Source organism: Myotis daubentonii, chromosome 16 (assembly GCF_963259705.1).
Source record: "Myotis daubentonii chromosome 16, mMyoDau2.1, whole genome shotgun sequence".
Lineage (NCBI taxonomy): Eukaryota > Metazoa > Chordata > Mammalia > Chiroptera > Vespertilionidae > Myotis > Myotis daubentonii.
The window spans coordinates 41,187,616-41,211,448 of NC_081855.1; the positions used below are offsets into that span (position 1 = coordinate 41,187,616).

Below are 23,833 nucleotides of genomic sequence, written 5' to 3' on the forward strand. Positions count from 1 at the left end.
AGATAAAAGGTCCACACAGATATTAATGCCTCAATTTAACTCATATCCTCTCCCCGCCCCACCCCCCCACCCCATCCCAGTACCCCAGGCCCGCCAGCCTTCTGAGGTCTAGCTGAAATGCCCCCCCTTCCTAGAAGCACTTTGAGATTTCTCCCCCCACCCACCCACGCCCAGCATCTGGGGGTAACGTCTTCCTCTAACCCAGGGGTGGGGAACGTGGGCCATGTTAGGCCTGCAAAGGCATTGGTCTGGCCCTGACAAGGCATCAGGAGTGAGTCCATGTTCTCTTTCACATCCATGTTTCTCTCTCTCTCGGCTCCTCCTTCCCTCCCTTCCACTCTCTTTGAAAATCAAGGGAAAAAATGTCCTTAGGTGAGGATTAACCACAAATATATGTGTCTGACCAAATACAGCAGGCTGAATTTTTTAGTTGATACTTTTGTATGTTCCTCGAATGATGTCATAAATATCCAAATGACCCTTGGCAGAAAAAGGGGTCCCCACCCCTTAACTAATCGCTCTTATTGTCTTACGGGTTCTCCATCTCCTTACAGCTTAATCTCTGTATCTTACATTCTATTCAGATGGGAAGTATTTTGAGGGCAGAATTTATTCTTCTGTCCCTTACGGCGTCACGCATGTAGTAGATTTTCAGCCAATACTTCCCCAATGTGCCAGTAACGGCACGGGGGATGGTCCCGGCTTAATCATTCTCTCCACTTCCTCCCACTCCGGGTTAACTAATCACAGGCTGTATCCCAGATCTGGCCTTCCAGCCAGAACCCAGCAGTGTTTTCTTTGCAGACTACAAAGGGATATTCATCAAATCCTCTTTTAATTACATCCTCCATAGCACTGCGGTATTAAATCAGGGAAGATTACATTTTTGTCCTGGGTGTAAGGACGTAGGCTCCTGGAACCGAAGCTGAGTGGGGGTGCTCACCAGTTGCTTCTCTTCCAGGGTTTGATTACTACTTCGGAATCCCATACAGCCACGATATGGGCTGCACAGATAGCCCCGGCTACAACCTCCCTCCTTGCCCGGCATGCCCCCGGGGCGAGGGACCATCAAGGTAATTGGCTGTGGGATCCAGAGCCACACATCCTGGCGGCGTGGTCCGTCAGGAGCAAGTCAGAGGGGCTGACAGGGGACAGTTAAGACAGCAAAACGGTGCCCTGGCCAATGTGGTCAGTGGTTAGAGCATCGGTCCCTGCACGAAAGGGTCGCATTCAAGGGCACGCACCTGGGTTGTGGGTTCGCTCCCTGTCCCCGGTCGGGGTGCCTGTGGGAGGCAACCAGTTGATGTTTCTCTCTCACGTCAATGTTTCTCTCTCTGCCCCTCCTTCCCTTCCTTCCACTCTGAAAAGCAAGGGGGAAAATACACTTAGGTGAGGATTAACAACAAAAGAAAACAAAAAGACAGCGAAAAAGAGCAAGAAAACTTTTAGCAAAGGTGAGGCCAACAGAATTTCACAGAACTTCCTTATGGGAATTTGCCAGGTTCCTTGGACCGTTTAGCTCTGCTGGGCAGAGCCCGGCACCGCCACGGTCTCACAGGTAGGGTTCCCTCCTGCTCTGCCTGCTGGCTTTGCTCCTGGGCCACGCACCTGGCCCAGGGAGGAAGCGCACAGGGCTCCTTACCAGCTCCCCCCACTCCCCCCGCCCCTGCAGATAAGCCTGCACCTGACATTGGAGCGCCACGGGGCCCTAATTTACAGACATAGTCAGTGAACTGGGGAAATGCTCACCATGTAAGTGAAGAAAGCAGGAAGCAATCACCAACAGTGGGACCATAACTGCCTCCGTGTTTATGCCTTTATAGCCCGTCGGGAGACACCACGGAAACATGCCAACCATGGGCCGTTCACTCTGGTTGTGGGACTAAGGGTTTTGTTGTTTTTTTCTTCCTCATTGCGCTTCCCAAAATTCAGTAATGAGCCTGCAATACATTAACGGTCAGAAAAAGGTGATAAAGCCCTAGCCGGTTTGGCTCAGTGGATAGGGCATCGACCTGCGGACTGAAGGGTCCTGGGTTCGATTCTGGTCAAGGGCACCTATCTCGGTTGCGGGCTCGATCTCCAGCCCTGGTCTGGGCGCGTGCGGGAAGCAACCAGTTGATGTGTGTCTCTCGCATTGATGTTTCTCTCTCTCTCTCTGCCTCTCCCCCTCCCTTCCACTCTCTCTGAAAATCAATGGAAAAATATCCTGGGGTGAGGATTAACAAAAAAGAACAAGGTGATACAGGTTATGCAGGTAATAAAGCAACACAAACCACGTGCTCTGCTTGTTCAGACTGTGCACAGAGGTTATAAGGTCGCAGGCATTTCAGCTGCTTGGGGAAAGCCGTCTCGCTGGCTCATTAACAGCACAATAGTTCGTATAATAATGGCCGCTTATTGAGAAGCTGTGACAATCTAGGCGCTCTGTGTACTTACCTGCAATCCACTGTGCGAGGCCCGGGTTTGCTGGGCTGCACCTGTGCCCAGGTCACCCTGGAGCTATAGGAGGTGGGGATGGAGACTCAGTCAGTCCAGAGCCCATGTCCTCTAGATCCTTGCTCCTCAAAGGGTGGTCTCTGGACCAACTGCACGGGCATCACCTGGGCACCTATTAGAAACGCAGAAGTTCAGACCCCACCCCGAGGCCTGCGTTTCACAAGATGCCAGGTGATCTGTGTGCACACTGCAGCATGAGAAGTGAGGCCATAGAGCATCTCCCCGCCCTTCTTATCTGGGGATCACCGGTGGCCACATGACACCTGTCAGCCTGTTCCTTATAAATCCATGTTAAATCAAATGGGGGCGGGGGAGGGGCGAGGGAGGTAGATGAGGGTAAAGGGCAGATAAATGGTGAGGGAAGGAGACTTGACTTGGGGTGATGAACACACAATACCATAGACAAAGGATGTATTATGCAATTGTACACCTGGAACCTATATCACTTTATTAACCAATATAAATTCAATAAAAATGATTAAATAATTAAAAATTAACAAATCAAATAGAAAAAAGGACTGGCTTGGCGGGGGGGCGGGGAGTATAAATGATGGAGTTGCAACGAGATCATAAAAAGCTGAAAAACTCGAGACAGATGTTGAGATGAGCATTGTGGTGCTCAGAAGGGCGATACCTGCCCAGGCGCCTGGCCAAGTCTTCCCTCAGCCCCACGCGGAGGCGTTTGCAGGTCAGACTCGTTTTGATCCGTAAGACCAAGGGCTGCGTTGTTTTTTCCTGGAGGGGCTATTGGCTTGACCTCCATTTTTCCCCAATGGCTAAAGTGTCTGCAAATTCTCTCTAAACATAGTTTGAAATTTTACCATTGTCCCCAGCCTTCTGTTGTTCTGCTGTCAGATGTTGTGCCTCATGAAGCTGTTGCACCCCACGGACAAGTCATCATTTGGGGGGGCAGTGGGAGAAGCCAGGGCTGGGCTACTGATGGGCTGTGGGGCTCCGCTTGAGTAATGCAGTCTGTTTAGACCTCAGTTTCTCTCCCAGCAACATGGGACTCATAAAGTTTCTAGCGCTCAAGTCTTTCTCTTCAAAGGGAATGCAAGAAGGCGTGGTGCTGGTTTTACACTTGGAGGAGATGGCCGGCTGGAAGGCCGCCCGGCGCCAGGCCACTAAGGGTTGCGTGGTTGGGTGTGTCGCTGCGTGAAAGCACCTGGCTCCCCCTGAGGGCCACTTAGGTCGCGGGACTGAATGCTCTCCGTCTGTGGTTTGCACCCAGGAGCCCCGACAGGGACTGCTACACGGACGTGGCCCTTCCTCTGTATGAGAACCTGCGCATCGTGGAGCAGCCCGTGAACCTGAGCAGCCTCGCGCACAGGTACGCCGAGAAAGCCACCCAGTTCATCCAGCGTGCCAGGTGAGGCGTCCTCTGGCCCCGAGTGCCTCCAACCCCCGACCCAGGACCCCCGGCTCCCGGCCACCATGCACCCTGGCCTCCCTCAGCTCTACAAAGCCACGGCGAGCTCCCCTGTCCGGCCAAGGGGGATGCACACCCCTCTCCTGGAAAGAAACTGGAAAGCAGTCCTCCTCAGACTGTCCAGGCCTGGGGTGGACATTCCTCAGGTTGCTCCCCGAGTTCCTGGGCTCCCCTGTTCCCACTGAGGGCAGAGGCTCCACTGCCAGCATCACAGCATCTCAGGCAGGGCTGGCCGCCGGCTGGGTCTAGGAATGGTTTACTGCTTGCTTTGAAGAACGTGTGATACTGGTTGTTGTTTTTTAAAATATGTTTTTATTGATTTCAGAGAGGAAGGGAGAGGGGGAGAGAGATAGAAACATCAGTGATGAGAGAGAATCATTGATCGGCTGCCTCCTGCATGCCCCACACTGGGGATCGAACCCACAACCCGGGCATGTGCCCTGACCGGGAATCAAACTGTGACCTCCTGGTTCATAGGTCGACGCTCAACCACTGAGCCATGCCCGCTGGGCAAGAGTGCGATACTGTCCATTCACCAGTTCATGAATCAGTTAAAGGACAAACCAATCAGTGAACACTGTACTTATCTCATGAAAAAGGTGAAGCGTTTGCTCACTTACTCACCGGTTATTGAGTGAAAAGTCACACGAATCCCATTGGCTTTTAACAGACAGAAAGTAACCCTCAGGCATGCGGATTTCTTTAGGATGTGACTTTCCAATTCCTCTGTGATTTTCAGAATCAGCAGAGAAGGCTCCCAGGTCTGTGCTCCTTGCTCCTCCTGCCCACTCCGCCCCTCTCCTCCCCCTGCGACCCCTGCCCCCATCGGGACTTGTCAGAACTACCAGGGTCCCCAGAGTGTGGGGTCCTGCTCTCCTCGGCAAGGGGCAGCCCAAGGACGTCTTCGAATGTTTGACTTGGATCCTTACTTGAATATAGACCCTTCCTCTAGCAGCGACGCTGAAAGCTAATCCTTGACTTGGGTTTTTGAAAGCAGCAGGCGAGGCTCTGAATGGACCACAAGGGGGAAAGCAGATGGTGTGGGCTCCCGCGTCCCTGCTGGCCAGGCCTCTGCTCCTGCAGGGCCTGGGACGGGGCACTGAAGTTCATGAGGGGGCGAGAGCCTGACAAGGGTCAGGGTGGGGGCACAGGTATGAGGAGTAGCGAGGGGTATTTGGAGTCAGAGGGGAGGCTCAGATTCTGGGGTGTTCACCATTGGGCAGTAGGTCCTAGAGGTGCCCACGCCCTGGAGGCCAGGACCCGCATCAAGATCTTGAGTCCCTCTTCCACTTGCCCTGCCCCCCCCCCCCGAGGGGCCCTTCTTACTGGTCTGTCTCCCCCTCTGGGGCTGCCCCTCCTCATCTTGCCCTCACCCAGCCCCCACCTAACACCCTCCATCCTGCTTGGACGCCTGGCAGGCTGCAGGAGCCCAGTGGGTTTCCAAACGGAACCGACAGATCCAGTCCAGGTTCCCGAAGCTTATCTGTAACACCGAGGCCCAGAGGGGGATGGGGAAATGTGGGGGGGCTATTGCAGCAGCCCATTCCGGAGAGACCCCTGTCCGCTCAATCCCATGGGGCCATCCCCAGAAACCAGTGCCGTCCTGCCAGCTGGGAAGCCCTGCCTCACCTCCTTGCCTGGCTCTCCCCGGCCAGGTGCCTGCCAGAACCTTTCCTGAGAGGTGGGTGCCCCTCGCCTGCCGTTTATAATTTCAGGTCAGGATTTTCTCCGGGGCCTCATCTTCAGTGCATCTCCACGCCCATCCCGTCCCCTCTCCCCTGAAATGTCCCCTCTGGCATCTTGTTTTTCTCTTCCCTGCTTGCCGCTCACTCCTTCGGCCACACAAATAATAGGTTCCCTTTAGGAGTTTCTGAAAACAGAGGTGAGCAAACAGAAAAGTCACCCTGAATGCCCCGTCCCAGAGATAACCCCTGGAGAGAGGCGGGGCGTGTCCTCCTAGCCTCATTCTGTGCCGGTGCTTATGGACAAACAAAAACTGAATCCTACTGTCTTATGATCGGCTCCCCACCCTCCCCGCCCCCCTCCCCCCCCCCCCCCAAAGCACCAGCCACGCTCCGTTATTTTCTGCTCAGCACAGGAGCCTCACGAAGGGGTGCCCTCGGGGCTCAAAGCCCCAGGGAGCCAATTTGTGTGGTTTTTGCAAGACGCCATCTTCATGGATTCTCAAGTGGCATCAAGATACAGGGGAAGAGGTGCATCCTGGGTACCGCGTGTCAGCTTGTATTATTTATAGTTATTAATAAAAAGGCGACCGTGGAGGTTAAGTCAGTCACCCAGGGCCAGACAGCCATGAACTAAGAGTTCTTGAAATTTGGATGCAGGTCTCCAGGGCCTGGGCTTTTCATCCATCCACACGTGTAGCGTCTGTCATCACTGCACTCCCCTTTCAGCCTCTGGCCGGGGGTGCTAGTAGGACGTTGATGACGGCTGGGCGTGTGGAGGATAGTGATGAGGGCGGAGACAAAGAGTGGGCGATGGGGACCCCCTTCCCCCTCAGCCTATATGTAGCGATGAGCTGCTACATGTGTAATACCTGGCACTCAGAGGAAAAAGGCCTCATTTGTAGCTTATGCCCCCATCTCTCTTTATAAACACCATCTTCCGGGCTGGGTTCAGCTCCCAGCGCCATGTCCTTGAGTGTGGAGTTGGGAAGGGAGGAGAGCAGCATGCCGTTCTGTGGTATTGCCATCACACAGATGCAGTGGACCTAAGCCTCAGAGCACAGGCAACAGTAAAATGCGGTAGAATGATTAGGACGTGACACATCATGAGCACGTATTACCTTTGTTTTTAATATAATCTCATTGTAAGCTGGTTGGACTTCCTGGTAACTGTCTGTCATGTTTAAAACTGGCTTGCAGGATTCCTGACATTCCAGCCAGCTGTATCCGGCAGGCCACTGCAGTGCGGCATCTCCCTGCAAATTAGGAAAAGGCGCCCCCTCGGGTGGGTGCTGACCTGGGCCCCAGGGCCTGCTGGGCCAGGGGACGGTGGGCGGGAGTTAAGCTCCCATTCACTCTCTCAGCAGGACGTGTCTAAGCAGGGAACAGCCTGCACAATGATCCGTGAGAGATGGAAACATCAATGATGACAGAGAATCATTGATTGGCTGTCTCCTGCACACTCCTTACTGGAGATTGGGCCTGCAACCCAGGTACATGCCCTTGACTGGGAATCGAACCCAGACCCTTTGGTCTGAGGGCTGATGCTCTAACCAGTGAGCCAGACCGGCCAGGGCTGCTCTCAGGTTTTAACTGGCTCATCAGATGATCTCCACATATCCTAGGAAGGTTCTAGACCAGCGGTTCTCAACCTGTGGGTCGCGACCCCTTTGGGGGTTGAACAACCCTTTCACAGGGGTCGCCTAAGACCATCAGAACACACATATATAATTACATATTGTTTTTGTGACTAATCACTGTGCTTTAATTATGTTCAATTTGTAACAATGAAATTGGGGGTCACCACAACATGAGGAACTGTATTAAAGGGTCGCGGCATTAGGAAGGTTGAGCATCACTGTTCTAGACGGACATGCACTCCCTGAGCACGTGGGGAGGAGGTGTTCTGGGGCTTGGCTCTGAGGCTCAGGAGAGACAGAGGACAAGACCTCTGGAGGGTGACCGCTCGGCTCTCTGTTCCAGCGCCAGCGGGAGACCTTTCCTGCTCTACGTGGGCCTGGCCCACATGCACGTGCCCCTAACCAGGACCCAGCTGTCGGCAGACCCACAGGGCCGCGCGCCATACGCTGCAGGCCTCCGGGAGATGGACGGCCTGGTGGGCCAGATCAAAGACGGAGCTGACCGCACGGCAAAGGGAAATACGTTCCTCTGGTTTACAGGTGAGGCAGCGAGACCCAGCCTGCCTAGCTGGGCGCTGACGGCTGCCTGTGCCTGCGCCCTGAGAGCCGAGTCTGGTCAAGTGATCGTCTTCCGCCGGGCAGGGGGCTCGCTCTGAACTTGGGGCCCCACTGGTGATGGTTGAATGCTGAGCACCTGTCCATTTGGGGCCTCCAAGGCCGAGCCCCCAGGCAGGTTTGCACAGAGACAGCAGCTGCCCCCCTGGCCCCATAAGTCTTGGTCAGGGCCCTCTGGGCGTTGCGCTTAATTAATGAATAACTTGGACGTTGAGAACCTGTACAGCACTCAGACTGTTCTAGACTCCCTCCTCACTATCTTCCCGGTCCCAGGGACTCCAGTTGCTACTGGCCACCAGCTCGCCAGGTCCCGTCCTCTGGCTGAGTGGAGCTGAACTGGCCGGCCATTCAGAGGCCCCCACCCAGCCCTGTGGGTCTCCGGTCCCTGTCGGAGGAGGCAGGGGGTCAGAGCGCTGCCGCTGGGTCACGTAGACACCTGGATTCGAATCCGTATGCTGCTGCTGAGAAGGTTGATATCTACACACCTCTGTTTCACATCTGCAAAGTGAAGCTAACCATGGGGTCTTAGTCTGTAGCATGTTGGAGGGTATGAGATCATGTATGTGAAGCCCCGGGCACATCATAGGTGGTCAGTCAGTCGTGGCTGGGCTGATGGCATTGGTAATGAGATTGTTAAAGCTATAAAAGGCCCAAGTCCATAAGGCAGGCGCCTCAAGATGCCGGAGGAGGAACCCTGCTCTTTGAAAGCCCAGCAACTCTTCAAGGGCAGGGTCCTAGTTGATTTTACAGGTCCCGCTTCTATCCAGTCCCCTGCTGTGCCCAGGGATGTAGGGCTAGAGAGAGAGACTCAGCCAAAGTGACCACCGGTTTGTTGACCTTTCCATGTTTCTCCTTTTGGTTTTTAGGAGACAACGGCCCGTGGGCTCAGAAATGTGAGCTGGCAGGCAGCGTGGGTCCCTTCACCGGATCGTGGCAAGTTCCTCGAGGTAGGGGCTCAGCTGGGGCTGGTGGGTCCCACTGTGGGTAGGACATGGGATTCTATCTCCGGGCCTCAGGGCATCGTTGTGAACCAGGGACAAGGTCCTCACCAGCCACCAGGTCCCAGGAGAGAACCTGATGGGGCAGAGAGAGCCTCTGTTCAGCCCGGAGCATCCTGGTCTCGCCTTTCCTCCTGGGACTCCCTCAGGGGACCACCCTCTCCCACGAGCCAGCCCCTTCCTCATTCTCTTTCCCTTCTTTCTCTCCTTTTAAAAAAGTCATCCCTCCATCCACCCAACCGTTAATTCATTTCATTCATTCAAGAGATATGTAGTGCACCGCTCACTGGAGGTTTCTGTACCCATTGTCTCTAAAGCTTACAATCATGAAAGGCAGGTTCATTTCCACTTACAGATGGAGAGAGAGAGAGGGGCTCAGAGCGGCCAAGTCACCTGCCCACCGTCACACAGTGAAAGCCGGTGATCTCCCCACTGCGCCACGCTGCCCTTCTCTGTTTAAACATCCTTCCGCTCTCAGCTCAGTGTCCATCTACTGACAGTTTGGTAGTGTGGGCCAGACCCTGAAAAAGGCGCGAGCCTGCTGATGCTTCCCTGTCTCCTCGGAGCATTTGTCCTGAAGAGATAAGTAGCCAAGTGCACAATGATGCACATACAACGATGCTTCCTGGACTTAGCCCAGGTATCTACTGACACAGGAGTGTGAAGTGCTGCATATCGTTGACCTGGAAGCATTGGCCTGCAGTACTTTTCAGTGAAAAAGCAGGTTGCCAAACAACATGTAAAGGCCCCAGCCAGTTTGGCTCAGTGGCTAGAGCGTCAGCCCTCGGACTGAACTGTCCCAGGTTCGATTCCAGTCAAGGGCTTGTCCCTTGGTTGCAGGCTCCATCCCTGGCCCCGGTCCGGGCACGTGCAGGAGGCAACCCAATCCATGTCTCTCTCTCACATCGATGTTTCTCTCTCTATGTAGTTCCCCTTCCATTCCACTCTCTCTAAAATAATCAATGGGAAAATATCCTCGTGTGAGGATTAATAAACACACACACACACACACACACATACACACACACACACAATAGGTAAGGGGTAATTATATGAAAATAAGCATAGGTATTCTTGGGAAAATTGTTAAAAGAGGCAAGAAAAGGTAAGCAATGATTAGCGGTAATTATCTCTGGAGGATTGAAGTGCGATTTTCTCCCCGACAACGAACTGGTATTATTATATCCGAAAAAGTTAAAGTAAGTTTGTAGAAGGTGCTTGTACCTAAGGGGCTTGGAGGTGGGCGTGGCAGGGTTACCCCTGTGCCAGGGTTTTCCTGCAGCCCAGCTCGATCCTGAGCTGTGGCCCCCGGTGTCCAGGTCAAAGGACACAAAGTCCCTCCCATATTCGTCGGGCAGCGTATTTGTCGTCCCCAAGACTATAACCTTTGTGCCCCTCATGGCCGGGGGTGAGAGGGACGTGCCGATTGCTCCTTCTTCTCCGTCAACTTTAACCTGGTGTTCCTTGACTCGGATCCTGGAAAACTTGACGAGGGAGCGGCTGCCAGGACTGTGGCCTTGTGTCGTGTCAGGGCACTGGGTGCCACCTCCCCTCTCCTGTGCATACAGGGTTGGGGTTTCTCCCTCTGTTGATCTCTTTGGTTCTCTCCAGTTCAAGAACACGGTAACCTACTTTTGGTTCCTGGAGAGCTGGTCCAGGAAAAGGTGCCAGGACTGGACGTGGGTGGCGACACGTCTGACACCCGGAACAGCAGCAGGTGTGAGCGGGAGGGGCTGTTTGCGGTAGCAGGTTACGGGGCCTGCTCTCCGTACCTGGGACACCCGCAGGCCACCTGCCACCTCCCACGCTCAGTTGGAAAGCCTGGGCGAGCCTGGAATCAGAACTGTCCAGGGTGAAAATCCAGAAGGCATGGAAACCAAGGATGGGGGGGGGAAGGGTCTGTCGGTAAGTGGCTCCTCTGTGGGGAGCTCTCTGTTCCCCCAGAGCTGACCTCTGGTCTCCTGCCTGAGGACCTGCCTCATCGTGTCTCTCCCCCCATCCTGGGAGGCAGTTTTGAAAGAGGGATTCCAGCTGAGGGTTGTGGACAGGAGCCCTTCTCCGAGGGAAGCACCTTGCCTTAGGAGAAACAGACTTACTAGCTGGGCAACCTACTTTGCCCTTTTCCTTCCTTTAGTTGAGCACCTACTGTGGGCCCGGAACTCAGTGCTGGGGACAGAGGTCATCAAAGGCCCTGGCCTGAAGGGATGGTGAAGTTCTGACTCGGTGGGTCTGGCGATGGAGATGCTCCATTTCCAAGAAGCACCTGGGTGATGCCGATAGTCTACCCCAGGGACCCCACTTGGAGAACCACCAACCTCAAATATCCACATCCAGACCATCTTGATTCTAGAGTCATCCACGTCTTGAACGTCCAGATGTCAACCAGATGTTGGCAAGGCGTGGTCTCAGGAACTCGTTAGCAATGCAGGTTCTAGGCCCCCTGCCCAGACCTGCTGAATCAGGAACTCTGGGGACGGGGCCCAGAAATCTGTGGCAGTAGCCACACATGACTATTTGAATTCAAATTCAGTTGCTTGCTCACTTTAGCCACACTTCAAGGGCTCAGAAGCCACGTGTGGCGAGCGGCTACCCTATTGGATGGTGCAAATAGAAAACACTTGCATGACAGCAAAGTCTTCTGTTGGACAGAATGGGAGCGAACACATGGGCAGGTCATTCTGCTGCAGGGTGAGAACGCCATGATAGCAGGAAGCTCAAGGGCCTCTCGTCCACTGGGAGGCCGACAGGAAGGCTTTCCTGAGTGGCTAGTTTTGAAGAATGAGTAGGAGACAGCCAGGGATTTGTGAGGGAGGCCTGATGTGATATCTGAGTGGCAGGCACAGGCCCTGGGTTCGTGGTGGGGCTGGGGCCGGATCCATTTTCTCCTTTTCTTAGGAGGTCCTGAACGTCATCTTCGTTCCCCAAACCAGCTTCTGTCAGCTACTCCACAGCCTTGCTCCTCTCCTACCCAGGAAGCTGCTGGGGGCTCTGGGAAGCCAGGCAGAGCCCTGTTGGAAGGGTGTAGCCAGGGCTCAGGGCAGGAGGGGAGCTGGGGTCCCTCTAGACCACCTGTTCCTCGCCGGTGGGATGCCTGCATGTCCTGCTGTAAGGGGGCCGGCCGGTCTCTAGAGCAGATGAAAGAGAGAAGACAGTGTTTTTGCAACGGAGTAGGACGAACAGTACCCAGAGCCCTGCTCTTCCCGCTCTGTCGCCGGCCCGCTCCTGCTCGCAGGCCCCGGCCCCCTCCTGGTCTTCCCTTCCCTTTCCTGGCCACGCCGCCCTGCTCAGCGGATGGGATGAGGCAGTGTCTCCTGGAGTCACAGCTTCGCCCCGTGCAGGAGTGAGGGTGCTCCCCTGGGCTTGGCTTGTGCCTGCAGGGGTGAGGAGAAACCGAACTCGGGGGGGAGGGGGGCGGCACCCCCAGGTGGCCCTGCCTTCTCCCAAACAAGGAGGATGTGAGGTGCCTGCCCAGTGCTGACCCCAAGCGCACGCCCCGGCCCGGGCCTGGCCCAGAGCAGCTGCCCCTCTCCCCACATCAGACCCCGTTCCCGCCGGGACAGAGCCAGCGCCTTGTTTGTCCGCTGACAGACGGCTCCTCTGTCTGGAAACTCTTTTTTGTTGTTTTATTTGAAGAGCAGGACTGTTCCTTCCTCCCCCTGGGTGATGGGGAAACATTCTGTTGAATTTGGCATCCTCAGCCTCGAAGAGACCTTGGTTGTTTGTAATCTGATGCTATCAGGTGGTTGCATAACCTTTCCCACTGGGACTTGCTCTGCATCGGGCCTTCTGTCCAGTGGGGGGAGGGGGGGGAGTGGCAAAAGGTCAGAGGTGGGCTGGGTGAGGGTGCCCTGGACAGGGGGTGGCTGCTGGCCCTGGCCGGGGACAGGGAGGTGGAATTGTGTGTCCCCCGGGCCTTTGGCCACCAGGCTTGAAACACCCCCGTTGTCACACTTCAGGCCACCCGGCCAGCCAGCGTCCTCGGTCCCCACGGAGGCCTGGCTGCCCTTTGGTTCTGGAAAGCCCGTCGGCTCCGGGCACCCTTGGCAAAGGCACGCGCGTGTTTCTATTTAGGAAGGAAGCCGGCTGTTCAGGGGCTGCAGGACGTGCGCTCCTCAGCACAGGCGTGTTCTCTGCCCAAGCCACACATTCAGAGGCCTTTGCGGGCCCCATTCGGGCCGGGGATCCGAACGGACATGTGTCTGTGTCATCGGCGTGGGCCGGTCAGCGATTCAGGGCCCTGGAGACTGGGTCCTGTCCAAAGACAGACAAAATTAGTTTGAATAAAACAAAGCCATCCTTGCCAAGCCACGCGTCAGAGGGCTTGGTACAGCACGCGAGCTGTCAGGTGGCAGCTTCTGCCGTTCTCTTATCTGTAGGTGATTTTTCAGTTGTTTGGTTTTTTAAAAATATATTTTTATTGATTTCAGAGAGGAAGGGAGGGAGAGAGAGAGAGAGAGAGAGAGAGAGAGAGAGAGAGAGAGAGAGAAAGGGAAAGATCAATCATGAGAGAGAATCAGGGTCGGCTGCCTCCTGCAGGCATGTGCCCTGACTGGAAATCAAACCATGACATCCTGGTTCATAGGTCAATGCTCAACCACTGAGCCACGCCGGCCGGGCAAGCACTATGCCAAAGGCTCTTGCTTCGAATCTCATATACATTCACTTACGTAGCTTTCCGCCCAGCCCCAGGAGATAAATACCATCCTGTTTGCCCTCCGTGGCTGGGGAGAGGGAGTCGGACGGGGGTTCAGAGTTCTGCCTCAGGCCACCAAACGAGCAGGGTGGCCCTGGAGCCAGACCTCAGGTCTGCTGGTGCCCCAGGCGCCTCCCACTCACCTTGCTAACATTCCTCAAACGCTGGCCCTCAGACCACCGGCATCGAGTCGCCTGAACCCGAGCCCCCCCTGGACTCAGTCAGCCAGGGTCTCCGCTGGGCCCCCCGGGGTTCTCTCTATGGGAAGTGGCGCGCGCTGTCTTTCTGACTCAGGGCGGCGTGGCACTGTGTCCCTTCCCGGAGAGACTGCTATTCCTAAGTGTGGGCCGAGGCAGCCTGGTGGCCGGCCCTGCCACCACGCAGGAGGGAAGGCACGTCACTTCCGTCGCCAGGGAAGAACAAGGAAGCAAATCCATGAATCATGGTTCTGTTTATGCTTTGGTTGCTGAGGCTAAATAGTTATTGCTTTAAGTAAGAGGTTCTGCCTTAATTAGAGTCATAACTAACCGCAAGCGCATTGCAACGCGTTCTCACGACCGTGGGGCATGCTTTTCTCAACAGAAAGCCACATGCAACCAACACTTCTCCTGTGCGTGCCACGGTCAGGGGCTGAGGGCTCATCCACGCTGAGAAGTGGCTTTTGGAATCAGAAAGTTTGTAGACATTTAATCTACGGACTTACCTGTTATTATAACTTACAGGTTCATATTCATGATCCTGAGTCTTAAAGGTATAGAGGTGTGGGCAATATAAAACCCTGTGATTAAACGCACGAGGCTACATTTAATTCTCAAGCGCATTATGTCCACTTTTTGATCATGTCCCAGCCCTCCTACTTCTGGAATGGACGCTCTTCACCAGGAGTGCATCCCGGGCCAATTAAATCACGGTTTCTGGGAAAGGGTCCTCGGCGTGGGTATTTTTTAATGCTCCCCTAGTGAGTCTACTACGCATTCAGGGATGAGTGGGTACGCGGCCCTAGAAGATTTAATGGCTGAGAGTGTTGGCTGTCTAGTTAGACCTGGACTCAAATCCTGGCTCTCACATTTGCTAGCTGTGTGACCTTGGGCAGATTGCTTAACCTCTCTGAGCTTCAGTTTCTTCATCTGAAAAATGGGTATAAGAAGCACCTGGCTCTCAAGGTTATCAAAAGGATGAAATGAGGTCACGCAGGGAAGCTCTCCGCATTGCGCTCAGGGGTGCTTTAACTCTGTGCGTAGGCAGGGCTCCCTAGACAGGAGATGGTAGTGTTACTGTTGTTTAACTGGAAATGAGGTTCCATTAGTAGGAGCACGTATCACTGGAGAGTAGGGGGGCGGGAGGGACCGGAGGCAGCTCTCTTGGGATTCGCCTCTGCTGGTGCAGATAAATCACAACAAGCAACGCTATTCTGATCATCAGACTCCACAGCCCTGGGGACCCATGGAAAACGCTAGTTGGATTTTTTAAGTCTGTCCACCCCAGTGCCATGGATGCCGGGGTTCAGAGGAAGAGGGCGTCCACGCCATGTAGGATGTACACTTTTATAATTGCTCACGCACACCCTAGGTGCTTTTCAGAGAGATTGCTTTCGAGTGCAGGTCTCTGGGCGTGGCTGGGATTTTGAACTGTGTCTCTCTGTTAAAGCCAGAACCCAGGGTGCAGCAGACGGAGAGCGGGGTGGACCCTCCAGTGGGGGCGCCGAGGGGCTGCGCCCAGCCAGCCCTCTTCTCGCTTCCTCTTAGTTCTGAGCCTTTGCCTGTGGACCCTGCACTGGGTTGGCACATACACATCTTATAACTGACTGAGTTCCTTGCAGCCCCTCCAGCTTCCAGCCCTCTGCTGAAATAAGGCAAGCACAGAAATATTCTCCTGAAAAACGACTTGGGGACGTCCCTTGCCTGAACACAGCAGCACAGAAGCGTGTGGCAAACAAGCGGACTCCCTAGTGGTGGAGGCCCATTCGCAGGTTTGTTCATTAGGGGCTGGTGCACCGTCCTAGAAACATCCCGGAGGCGGAGGCCAGCTCCTGGGCCGACCCCGGGGGCCCTCGCCTGCCGCGCAGCGCTCTCACCTGCCTTCTGGCTGGCTGTCAGCACTGTCGGCTCATTTCTGGGAACTAAAGCCTTCGCCTTCCTTAGCAGACCTGTCCGAAACTTGTGCACCATGGACATGCAAATAAACAGGCTCCATGTTCCACCCGCCTGCCCGCCCCCCCGGCTTCCACATAAATTCCCCTGGTGGGCGTGGAGCTCTCTGCAGAGCCCTGCCCGTGCACGCGTGGACACTCCCCGCCTGCCTGCTCTTTGGCCTTAAGCGGGGCGAACATCAGGCACCCGCAGCTGCGTGGGAGTCGTTCCATGCTTCCTGTGGACTCTCTGGTCCGTGTGCACTGCCGGGAGCCGGTCCATCCTTGCTGTTTCAAGGGACCTGGCATATATGGCATACGGTTCTTAATATGTTTGCTCACCTTCTTGGTGCTGTGTTTTAACCAAGGTCACCTCTCCGAGAAAGGTTGTTTCTCCAGGTAGGAATTTTTCCCTGAAGTCAGGGAGGGGATGCCTCTCCTAGAAAGGTTGTTTCCCCAGGTAGGAATTTTTCCCTGAAGTCAGGGAGGGGATGAAACTACTTAACTAAGTGCCAGGCGGGTAGTTAATCACTACAAACAATCATGCTTAAGCTACATAATCTTTACTCCCTGGAATGGAGATAAGAAACGCCCTAACCTTTGTAATAGAGATTGATAGGATTGAATCAACTGGTATAAATACAGATGTAACAAGACAGCAAGAGACAGAACTCAGAACACAAAACTGAGAACACAGGGCTTGGAAGACAGGACCAAGAGAGACAGAGCCTAGGCACCAAACCTACACAGAACGTTCTCTAGAGACAGAAGAACTTCGCTGGAGAGAGCATGCCGGAGGATCCTGGACAGGGACTGGCCTCGGAGCCTGGAGGCGGAGCCTGGCGAGAGAGCATGGCAGGGGATCCTGGACTGAACCTGACTGCGGAGATTGGCAGGAGAGCCTGACTAGAACCTGGTGACTGAACCTGGCTGGAGAACCTGAGCAGAACCTCTCTGGAGATCGAGACCAGAACTTGGCTGGAGATCCGGGCTAGAGATCCTGGCTAGGCTGCTGATCAACTGAACGCTGTCTCCGTGTCATTCCTTCTTCGCCGACTCCGTCCACACCTTTGGGGACCCCTGGACCCGCTGGGGTTTGGACCCCGGCAGTGCACCAGTCGTTGGGAGTGGGCTCTGTATGTATGTGTGGAAGGTGTGCCTCTCGTGGGGAAGACTGTGTTTGAGACCTTTTGGGCCAGGCCAGAGGGCTTCCCATTCAGCCTGCCCAACGCCACTTGGTTTCGAGAGCCCCACACCCCTAAAAATGAGCCGTCCACAGGAGGGGAGATGTTCTGTGTTTTGATGGTCACTTTAACACTTGGGGGGCTCGGAAGTGAGTTCTGAGAAAGGCTCAAGAACGCCGAGCATCTCTGGCGTGGCGGGCCGGGCCAGGACCCAGGCTCTGACGGTCCGCTGTGAGTGCAGCGGGGCAGACGCCTTGGTCTTGTTGCCCCTCCTTCCCGTCGCCATCGCTCTCGCATTCACGCCAGCCGGGCGGGGGCGTTGCCTGACCACGGTCCATGGGAGCCACACACGTCTGCTTTGGCAGGGCCTTCCACACGCGAACGTTGTGGAATCCCTGGCTCAGCCAGGATGCGGGTGGGGTGTGTGTGGGAGTGGGGAGGTCATGGTTAGCTCCAGGCAACATGTATTCAGGATGTTTCCATCAAACATGACCTCATCTCTTCCAGCCCGCCGGTCATCATTAAACTGGTGGTCACGTTGGCCTTGGCGGATACGAAAAGAATTCCTTTCATTTCCAAAGTGTAAATTCATAGATTGCACAGGGATTGTCCTGGCCTCCTCCTGGGAGGCGAGAGGTCGGAGCTGTTACTAATGCCGTCTCCACGACATCAGACCAACTCATGAATTCAAGGAAAAACAAAGCAAAGCAAAAGACAACAGGAAAACCCGCGCCAGACCCGTCGCTGGGCGTTGGGCAGCTCACATAGCTGGGGAATGTTCTGCTTTTTCTCTCTTTTCAAACAATTGTATTTTTTAAAATACATTTTTAAATTGATTTCAGAGAGGAAGGGAGAGTGAGAAATAGAAACATCAATGATGAGAATCATTGATCGGCTGCCTCCTGCACGCCCCGCGCTGGGGATCGAGCCCGCAACCCGGGCGTGTGCCCTGACCAGCCATCGAACCTTGACCTCTTGGTTCATAGGTCGACGTTCAATCACTGAGGCGCTGCGGCCGGGCCAATTGTATTTTTTCATCCGAAACGATCACATTATAATCAGCAGAAAGACAGATGCACTTACTTTAATGGATATTCGCTAAGTACTGTGTCTTGGGCCCAGGAGACATGAAATCTCGTGGTGTGGATTCGCAGGATAAGCAAGCCAGTAACCAGACGACGAGAAGCATGAAAGGTGTCGTGAAGGAAATAAAGTGACCTGATTCAATAGGGAGGGACTGAGGCAACTCCTTATCATGTTGAGTCCAGTAAGATAAAAGCATGCATTGGAAGATATTAACCACCTGCATAAAAATAGCTGGTTATGGCCTGGCCAGTTTGGCTCAGTGGATAGAGCATCAGCCTGTGGACTGAAGGGTCCCGCCTTTGATTCTGGTCAAGGGCATGTACCTCAGTTGCAGGCTCCTCCCCAGACTGGGCCGTGGTCAGAGCTCATGCAGGAAGTAACCCATTAATGTGTTTCTCTCACATCGATGTTTCTCTCTGTCTTTCCCTCTCTCTCTACCACTCTCTCTAAAAATCAATGGGAAAATGTCCTTGGGTGAGGATTAAAAATATATATATTATTTTTTAAAAAATAGCTGGTTACTGTTGTGATTCTCAGAGGCTCCTGGCGGGTCCCCTTAGGAGGGACCGTTGTCCCCGAGGGCGGCTGTGAGATGGAGAGACCGGAGCCCCCTGTCAAAGCACCAACTGCCCCCCCCTCCTTTCCAGGGGGCAGTCCAGCCAAGCAGACCACCTGGGAAGGAGGGCACCGGGTCCCGGCGGTGGCGTACTGGCCCGGCAGAGTCCCCGGCAATGTCACCAGCGCCGCCCTGTTAAGGTAGGAGACCCACACGACCTTGATACGCTGGGGTTTACCGCCAGGAAGTCACAGGCGCTCAAGTGGTGAGAGACCTCGGGAGGAGGGACCTCCTCCGCCACCTGCCTCTGCCAGGTGTCCCCAGACAGCGCCGGAGCTCCGCTGGGAGCAGCCGGGCCTGCCGTCGGCAGTTCACGTGCTGGTTCAGGCAGCAGCGCAGTGGCGTCTTTGCACGCCCGTCTGGGTTAACGTCTGGGTGAAGAGGGCGCTGGGCGGGTTCATGCCTGGGGCGCTGAGTCCGGGTGGTGTGTCTGCCGGAGAGAACGGCCTCTCCCTTCTGCCCTGGCCCCACCTGGCGGGAGGAATCCTCATCTGAGCTGAAGCGATGAGGCGGGGCAGGTGTCCGAGGGGTGGCTGTGTGAAGCCAGCCCTTCACAGGCAATCAGGTGGCCCCCAGAAAGGCGTGTAGATGTCCACGTGCCCTGAGGGGTGGGAGGAGGGAGGCGGGCCCCCAGACTGGAGCGGAGGGACTGAACCCCTGGCGAGGGCACTCTTCCTACTTCTGGCAACGAAGCTTCTGCCAGGAGGCGGGTCCCGGGCGCTGCCTCCGTTGGAAGGACAGCGGTACTGTGTCATCAGCCAGCGCCCTTAGCTCCTTATTGGGGCCGATCCAGGAGGCCATCCCCTGGGCACAGGACCTGGCTGGGTGGCCATCGGAGCGCGGTGCCATGCAGGGTCTCCATCGCGGGGACTTCTCACTCGTTCAGACAGGGCTCTGCCTGTGTTCCCTGGCAGCGGGACCCACGGTGGAAGCCAGTGCCCGCTCACGTGCCCGGAGGACTGGGTCTGCTTGGAGACGAATGTATTTCTGCGGGTTCTTCGTCATTAGCCGCGTGGGTACCGGCCAAGGGAACACAGCGTTAGCAGAGGAAAGCAGGCCCCGGAACTCCGGGTCCGCCCCGCACGGTCAGGAGGCCTGGAGTCCCGTGCTGTCAGCTGGCCGGGCAGAGGGCCAGGCGGGCTGCTTTTTATGGGGCCCACGTGGTGCGTGGTGCGCGCAGCCAGGCCCAGTGCTCACAGGCCCGGTGCTCACAGGCCGGGCTGCACACGCACACAACCCGGCCATCTCGAGTTCCATCACCGAAGCCAAGCACACGCCTCTCCCTCGAGAGCGGTGTTTACACCGGGATCCACCTCGCGCTGATGGTGATGGAGAGGCTTAGGGGACAGCTTGGGGGCCGCAGGAGTGAGACGCGGTGCAGGGGACGCTTGCCGAGGGCGCCGGGAACTTCTCCCAGGACAGCACCGCCGACCCTAGCAGCCCCTCGTAGGGTAGTGTTTGGTGTTAGTTGATTGTAGCAGGACAGTGTGTCTCCATGGACGCCACCCTCTTGTGTTTTCCCACGGGAGTCCGTGCACACGTGTGGGAACACCCTCGCTGCCAGGATTGGCCACGGCGTGCCGGCCGCCTGTTCCCGTGGTTCGCTCAGGAGAAGGGCACGAACACGTCCTGTTCTCGGGAGCCCCGCCCTCCCACCTGGGGTGCTTATCCCCGTGACATCACAGCTCAGAGGATGCAGAGCTGGACAAGGCCAGAGTCGCTTCGCCTGCACCCTGGCGGCCGGCCCTGAGGAACTGTGAGCAGCGGTGGGGAGACGTGGTGCCACCCCACCTCGCCACGCTGGGCTCTGTAATGAGCCTGCACCTTCACTGTTGGGCTCTGAGGATGCTCCGGGGGCAGCCGCAGCCGCTCCACCCTCCGCAGGGGGCTGAGGCCAGGGAGGGGTGGCTCCCAGCTTTTCCCAGGGGAAGCGAGAGGGAATGACCACGCAGGAAGAAACGTGCCACGGACCGCCGACACACTGCTCCCCACACCCTAGGGACACTCCCCACTCCTCCACGGTCTGAAGGGAGTTCTGCTCTGTCTCCACCCCTCCTGCCCAGTCCCACGCACCCCCCCGTCCTCCCCGAGCAACCCCTCGCCATTCTCACTTCCCGTCTTCTGATCACATCCTCCGTTTTCCCAGGTAAAATGTCCCAGCTTCTAGGAAACCCTGTCCCTCCCCACCTGCTGGGATGCACTCCCCCCAGGACAGCCCGCCCAGCCTGGCACCCCCGTTCCCAGCAGCACGGATCCTGGGGTCCAGGCGGTGCTGCTTGCAGCCCTTCAGGCCCTGCATCCTTCTCTCCATCACCCGGCTCCACCCCCAGGCTCCTTGGCAGCTCCTTGGATAAGAACGCGAACACATACACACACACACACACACACACACACACACACACACGCACACGCACACGCACACGCACACGCACACACCCTCCGGCAGCCTCCGGCGCCTTGGGCTGGCCGAAGCCGGAGTAAGAAGGAGGAAAATGTTTTCAGACGGGCAGTAGCACCTGCACAGGCGTCCCTGCCCACGCGGACGGAGGGCAGCCAGTTGTCAGGGTGCAGAGCAACCTCGCCTCTCCTGCGAGCAGGCTGCTGGCTGCCCTCTCGTCGCCAGGGGCCATGGAGGTGCGGTTTTGTCCCCCCTAAAGCCAGGGCTGGCGTCTCCGACTCCGTCAGGCCCAGGAGGCGCAGTGCTGGGGCCAGGAGACTTTGGGAACGCTTGACATGTTTATTTTCTTTTAAAACCGAGAGAAAGGAAAAGCAGAGACCTTGTCGGTAGAAGAAAATGGTTTAATGTGTAATCTGTACGGCCACACAGCGGGAAAGGGGACTCGGACATTCTGTGTGGACGAAGGGCCTGGAAGGGAACGGTGCCCGGGTGCCACGGGAGCCGGAGCGCGGCCCTGCCAGCGCCTCCCCAAGTAGCACAATGAACTGCAGGAACCTGGAAATGTCCGGGTTGCTTTGTCTCTTTCTTCAAGGGTTTAAGGCTCCCAGGACCGGTTTCTCGGGTGAGGTTTGAAGTTCGGAGCAGCTGGGACCCCTTTGGTTCCTCCACATCCATGCCCGGCTGGGAGGCCCCGGGTCCATCTGTGCCCAGGACGACCTCCCTCTGCCAGGGGGACCTCGGCTTGGCGCCCTCCGCCACGTGAGCAAGGACTGCTGGCAGCCCGCGCCTTCAGGCAGCGCGGCATTGGCGAGTCCCGGAGACGCTGCCACGTTTCTCTCCAGCCAGCGGTTCTCTCTGCTCCGGGTGGGCGAGGACTCGCCGAGGCCCCGGGAATCCCGGAGACACTGGGGTTCCGAGAACGTCGACTTAGTGCTGTGTAACTCGGAAACGGAGCCTCAGACAGAGGGGAACATGAGATGGAAAAGAAAGTGACCGTGCATCCCACAGTCCAGCACCTCCTGTTTCTCTTGCTCACGGATTTGGCCCATCTGTGCCCCAGACCCCTCGAGGGCACACATTCCACAAAGCCCGGCAAACAGCCCCGACCACACCCTATCCACACGGCACCGGTGCTGCGCGGGGCGTGGCTGCGGCCTGCGGACAGGGCCCTGGGCCATGCCGGACGCTGCAGAGGCTTTCTCTGCGCGGCGTGCCGTGGCTCGGCCGTGGGATGCCAGCTCCCGGAGCACGTCTCTCGGGAGAGAAGCCACCGGCTCCGTGGACTGAGAGCAGAAGGCAAAGCAGACACACTCTGTACCGAGTCCAAGGAGAGGTTCTGCCCTGGGTGGTCAGCAGAGTTCTGGGGAGGAGGCGGAGGTGGAGGCGGAGGCGGAGGCGGAGGAGGAGGTGGGCAGAGGGAGGACCTGCAGCCCCTTTGCAGGGCAGATGCCGCCCACCAGGCGCCCAGTGGGGCAGTGGCAGAAGTGAGCCTCCAGTTGCTGCCGGGCCCAGCCCCGGGCCAGCCAGAGCCTCTTTCTGGGGGAGGCCGGCCTCACGTTGGCCCTGCCCGCCTTGTGCCAATAAGTCCCACAGACACTCGGTTGTCTGGGCCCGCAGGTCGACAGCTCTGTGGAAAGGGCAGCCCACGTGTTCCTGCTGGAGAGCTGCTCCCAGCGCCGAGAGCATAGCAGGCTGGACGGAGGGGCAGGGGGTGCCCCGTAGTGGAGTAAAATTGTACCACATGAGCTTTAAAAGGCCACATTAACCAAGTGCACCCTAACGGTAACCACGGCTGCCTTGGTGGGCGACGCTGCGAGGCTGCCTCTGTCGCCGACGGCTGCCCTGGGCGGTGCACTGCTTGTGCACGTTTCCTCCTTTCCTCGTCTGCACGAGCTGTGTCTGTCGGGAGCGTTTGCTCTTTTAATGGGAAAAGAGCTAAATTGAAGGAGATGGAGACTTTCTCACATCACTGGGTTCCAAAGAAAGACTAGATATTCAGGGCACAGAGTCCCAGGGAAGGAACAGGACAGGCACCTTCTCGTGCAGACACCTGCCACTCACTGTTCCCTCTCAGCGCGTGGCTGTGGCCCCGCTGGTGACAGGCAGAACCACGTAGACCGGCCCACAGGGTGTCACTGTGAACAGTGACAGCACCGACTTCCAAGGAGCACCGACCGAGCGCCAGCTTCTTCTCTGTGCCTTTAGGGTGATTATTATCACGCGCATTTTATTTTAATGTGTTTTTATTGATTTTTAGGGAGAGAGGAAGAAGAGGGAGAGAGAGAGAGAGAGAAGTATTGATTGGCTGCCTCCTGCACCCACCCTGACTGGGGATTGAGCAAGAAACCTGGGCATGGGCCCCGACCCAGATTGGAACTGGTGACCTTTAAGTGCCAGGGACCACGCTCAACCAACGGAGCCACACCCCCCAGGGCATCGTGCCCATTTTACAGAACAGAAAACCGAAGCCCCGAGGGGCCGGACAGGTGGCAGCACTGGGATTTGAGCCCAGGCAACCCCTGGCCGCAGAACGTGGGTGCTGAACCACTGGGCCGCTCCGCCGCCTGGAGGGTAGAAACCCAGGTGGAACGTGAGGGAAGGACCGGCCGGGGGAGGGGTGGGCCGCCAGTGCTGGGCTTGGGCTGGTGCGGGTGGGTCTTGGCCCCAGCATGGCCAGCAGAGTCTGGGGCCAGCTGGGCCAAGGCTGTCTGTCTGATCCTCCCGCAGTGTGCTGGACATCTTCCCCACCGTGGTGGCCCTGGCCGGTGCCAGCCTGCCCCGAGGCCGCCACTTCGACGGTCTGGATGCCTCCGACGTGCTGTTTGGCGGGTCGCAGACTGGGCACAGGGTAAGTGAAGGAGGTATGTA

At 56.6% G+C, this 23,833-nt stretch overlaps 1 protein-coding gene across 8 annotated transcripts in view; it reads left to right on the plus strand.

The window, feature by feature from the left end:
- Positions 1-23,833, plus strand: part of ARSG (arylsulfatase G) — a 98,126-nt gene that overhangs the window by 63,526 nt on the left and 10,767 nt on the right. For 5 of the 8 annotated variants that reach the window (XR_009449231.1, XM_059670083.1, XM_059670085.1 and 2 more), the window contains 6 exons: positions 962-1,073; positions 3,728-3,865; positions 7,591-7,787; positions 8,729-8,809; positions 18,599-18,707; positions 23,693-23,813. Coding sequence is in view for 7 of the 8 variants with exons in the window: in XM_059670083.1 (XP_059526066.1) it covers positions 962-1,073; positions 3,728-3,865; positions 7,591-7,787; positions 8,729-8,809; positions 18,599-18,707; positions 23,693-23,813 (758 nt within the window). In the remaining variant the exon portion in view is untranslated. The remainder of the gene's footprint in view (positions 1-961; positions 1,074-3,727; positions 3,866-7,590; positions 7,788-8,728; positions 8,810-18,598; positions 18,708-23,692; positions 23,814-23,833) is intronic. The other 3 variants (XM_059670086.1, XM_059670089.1, XM_059670088.1) reach the window with 3 other exon arrangements.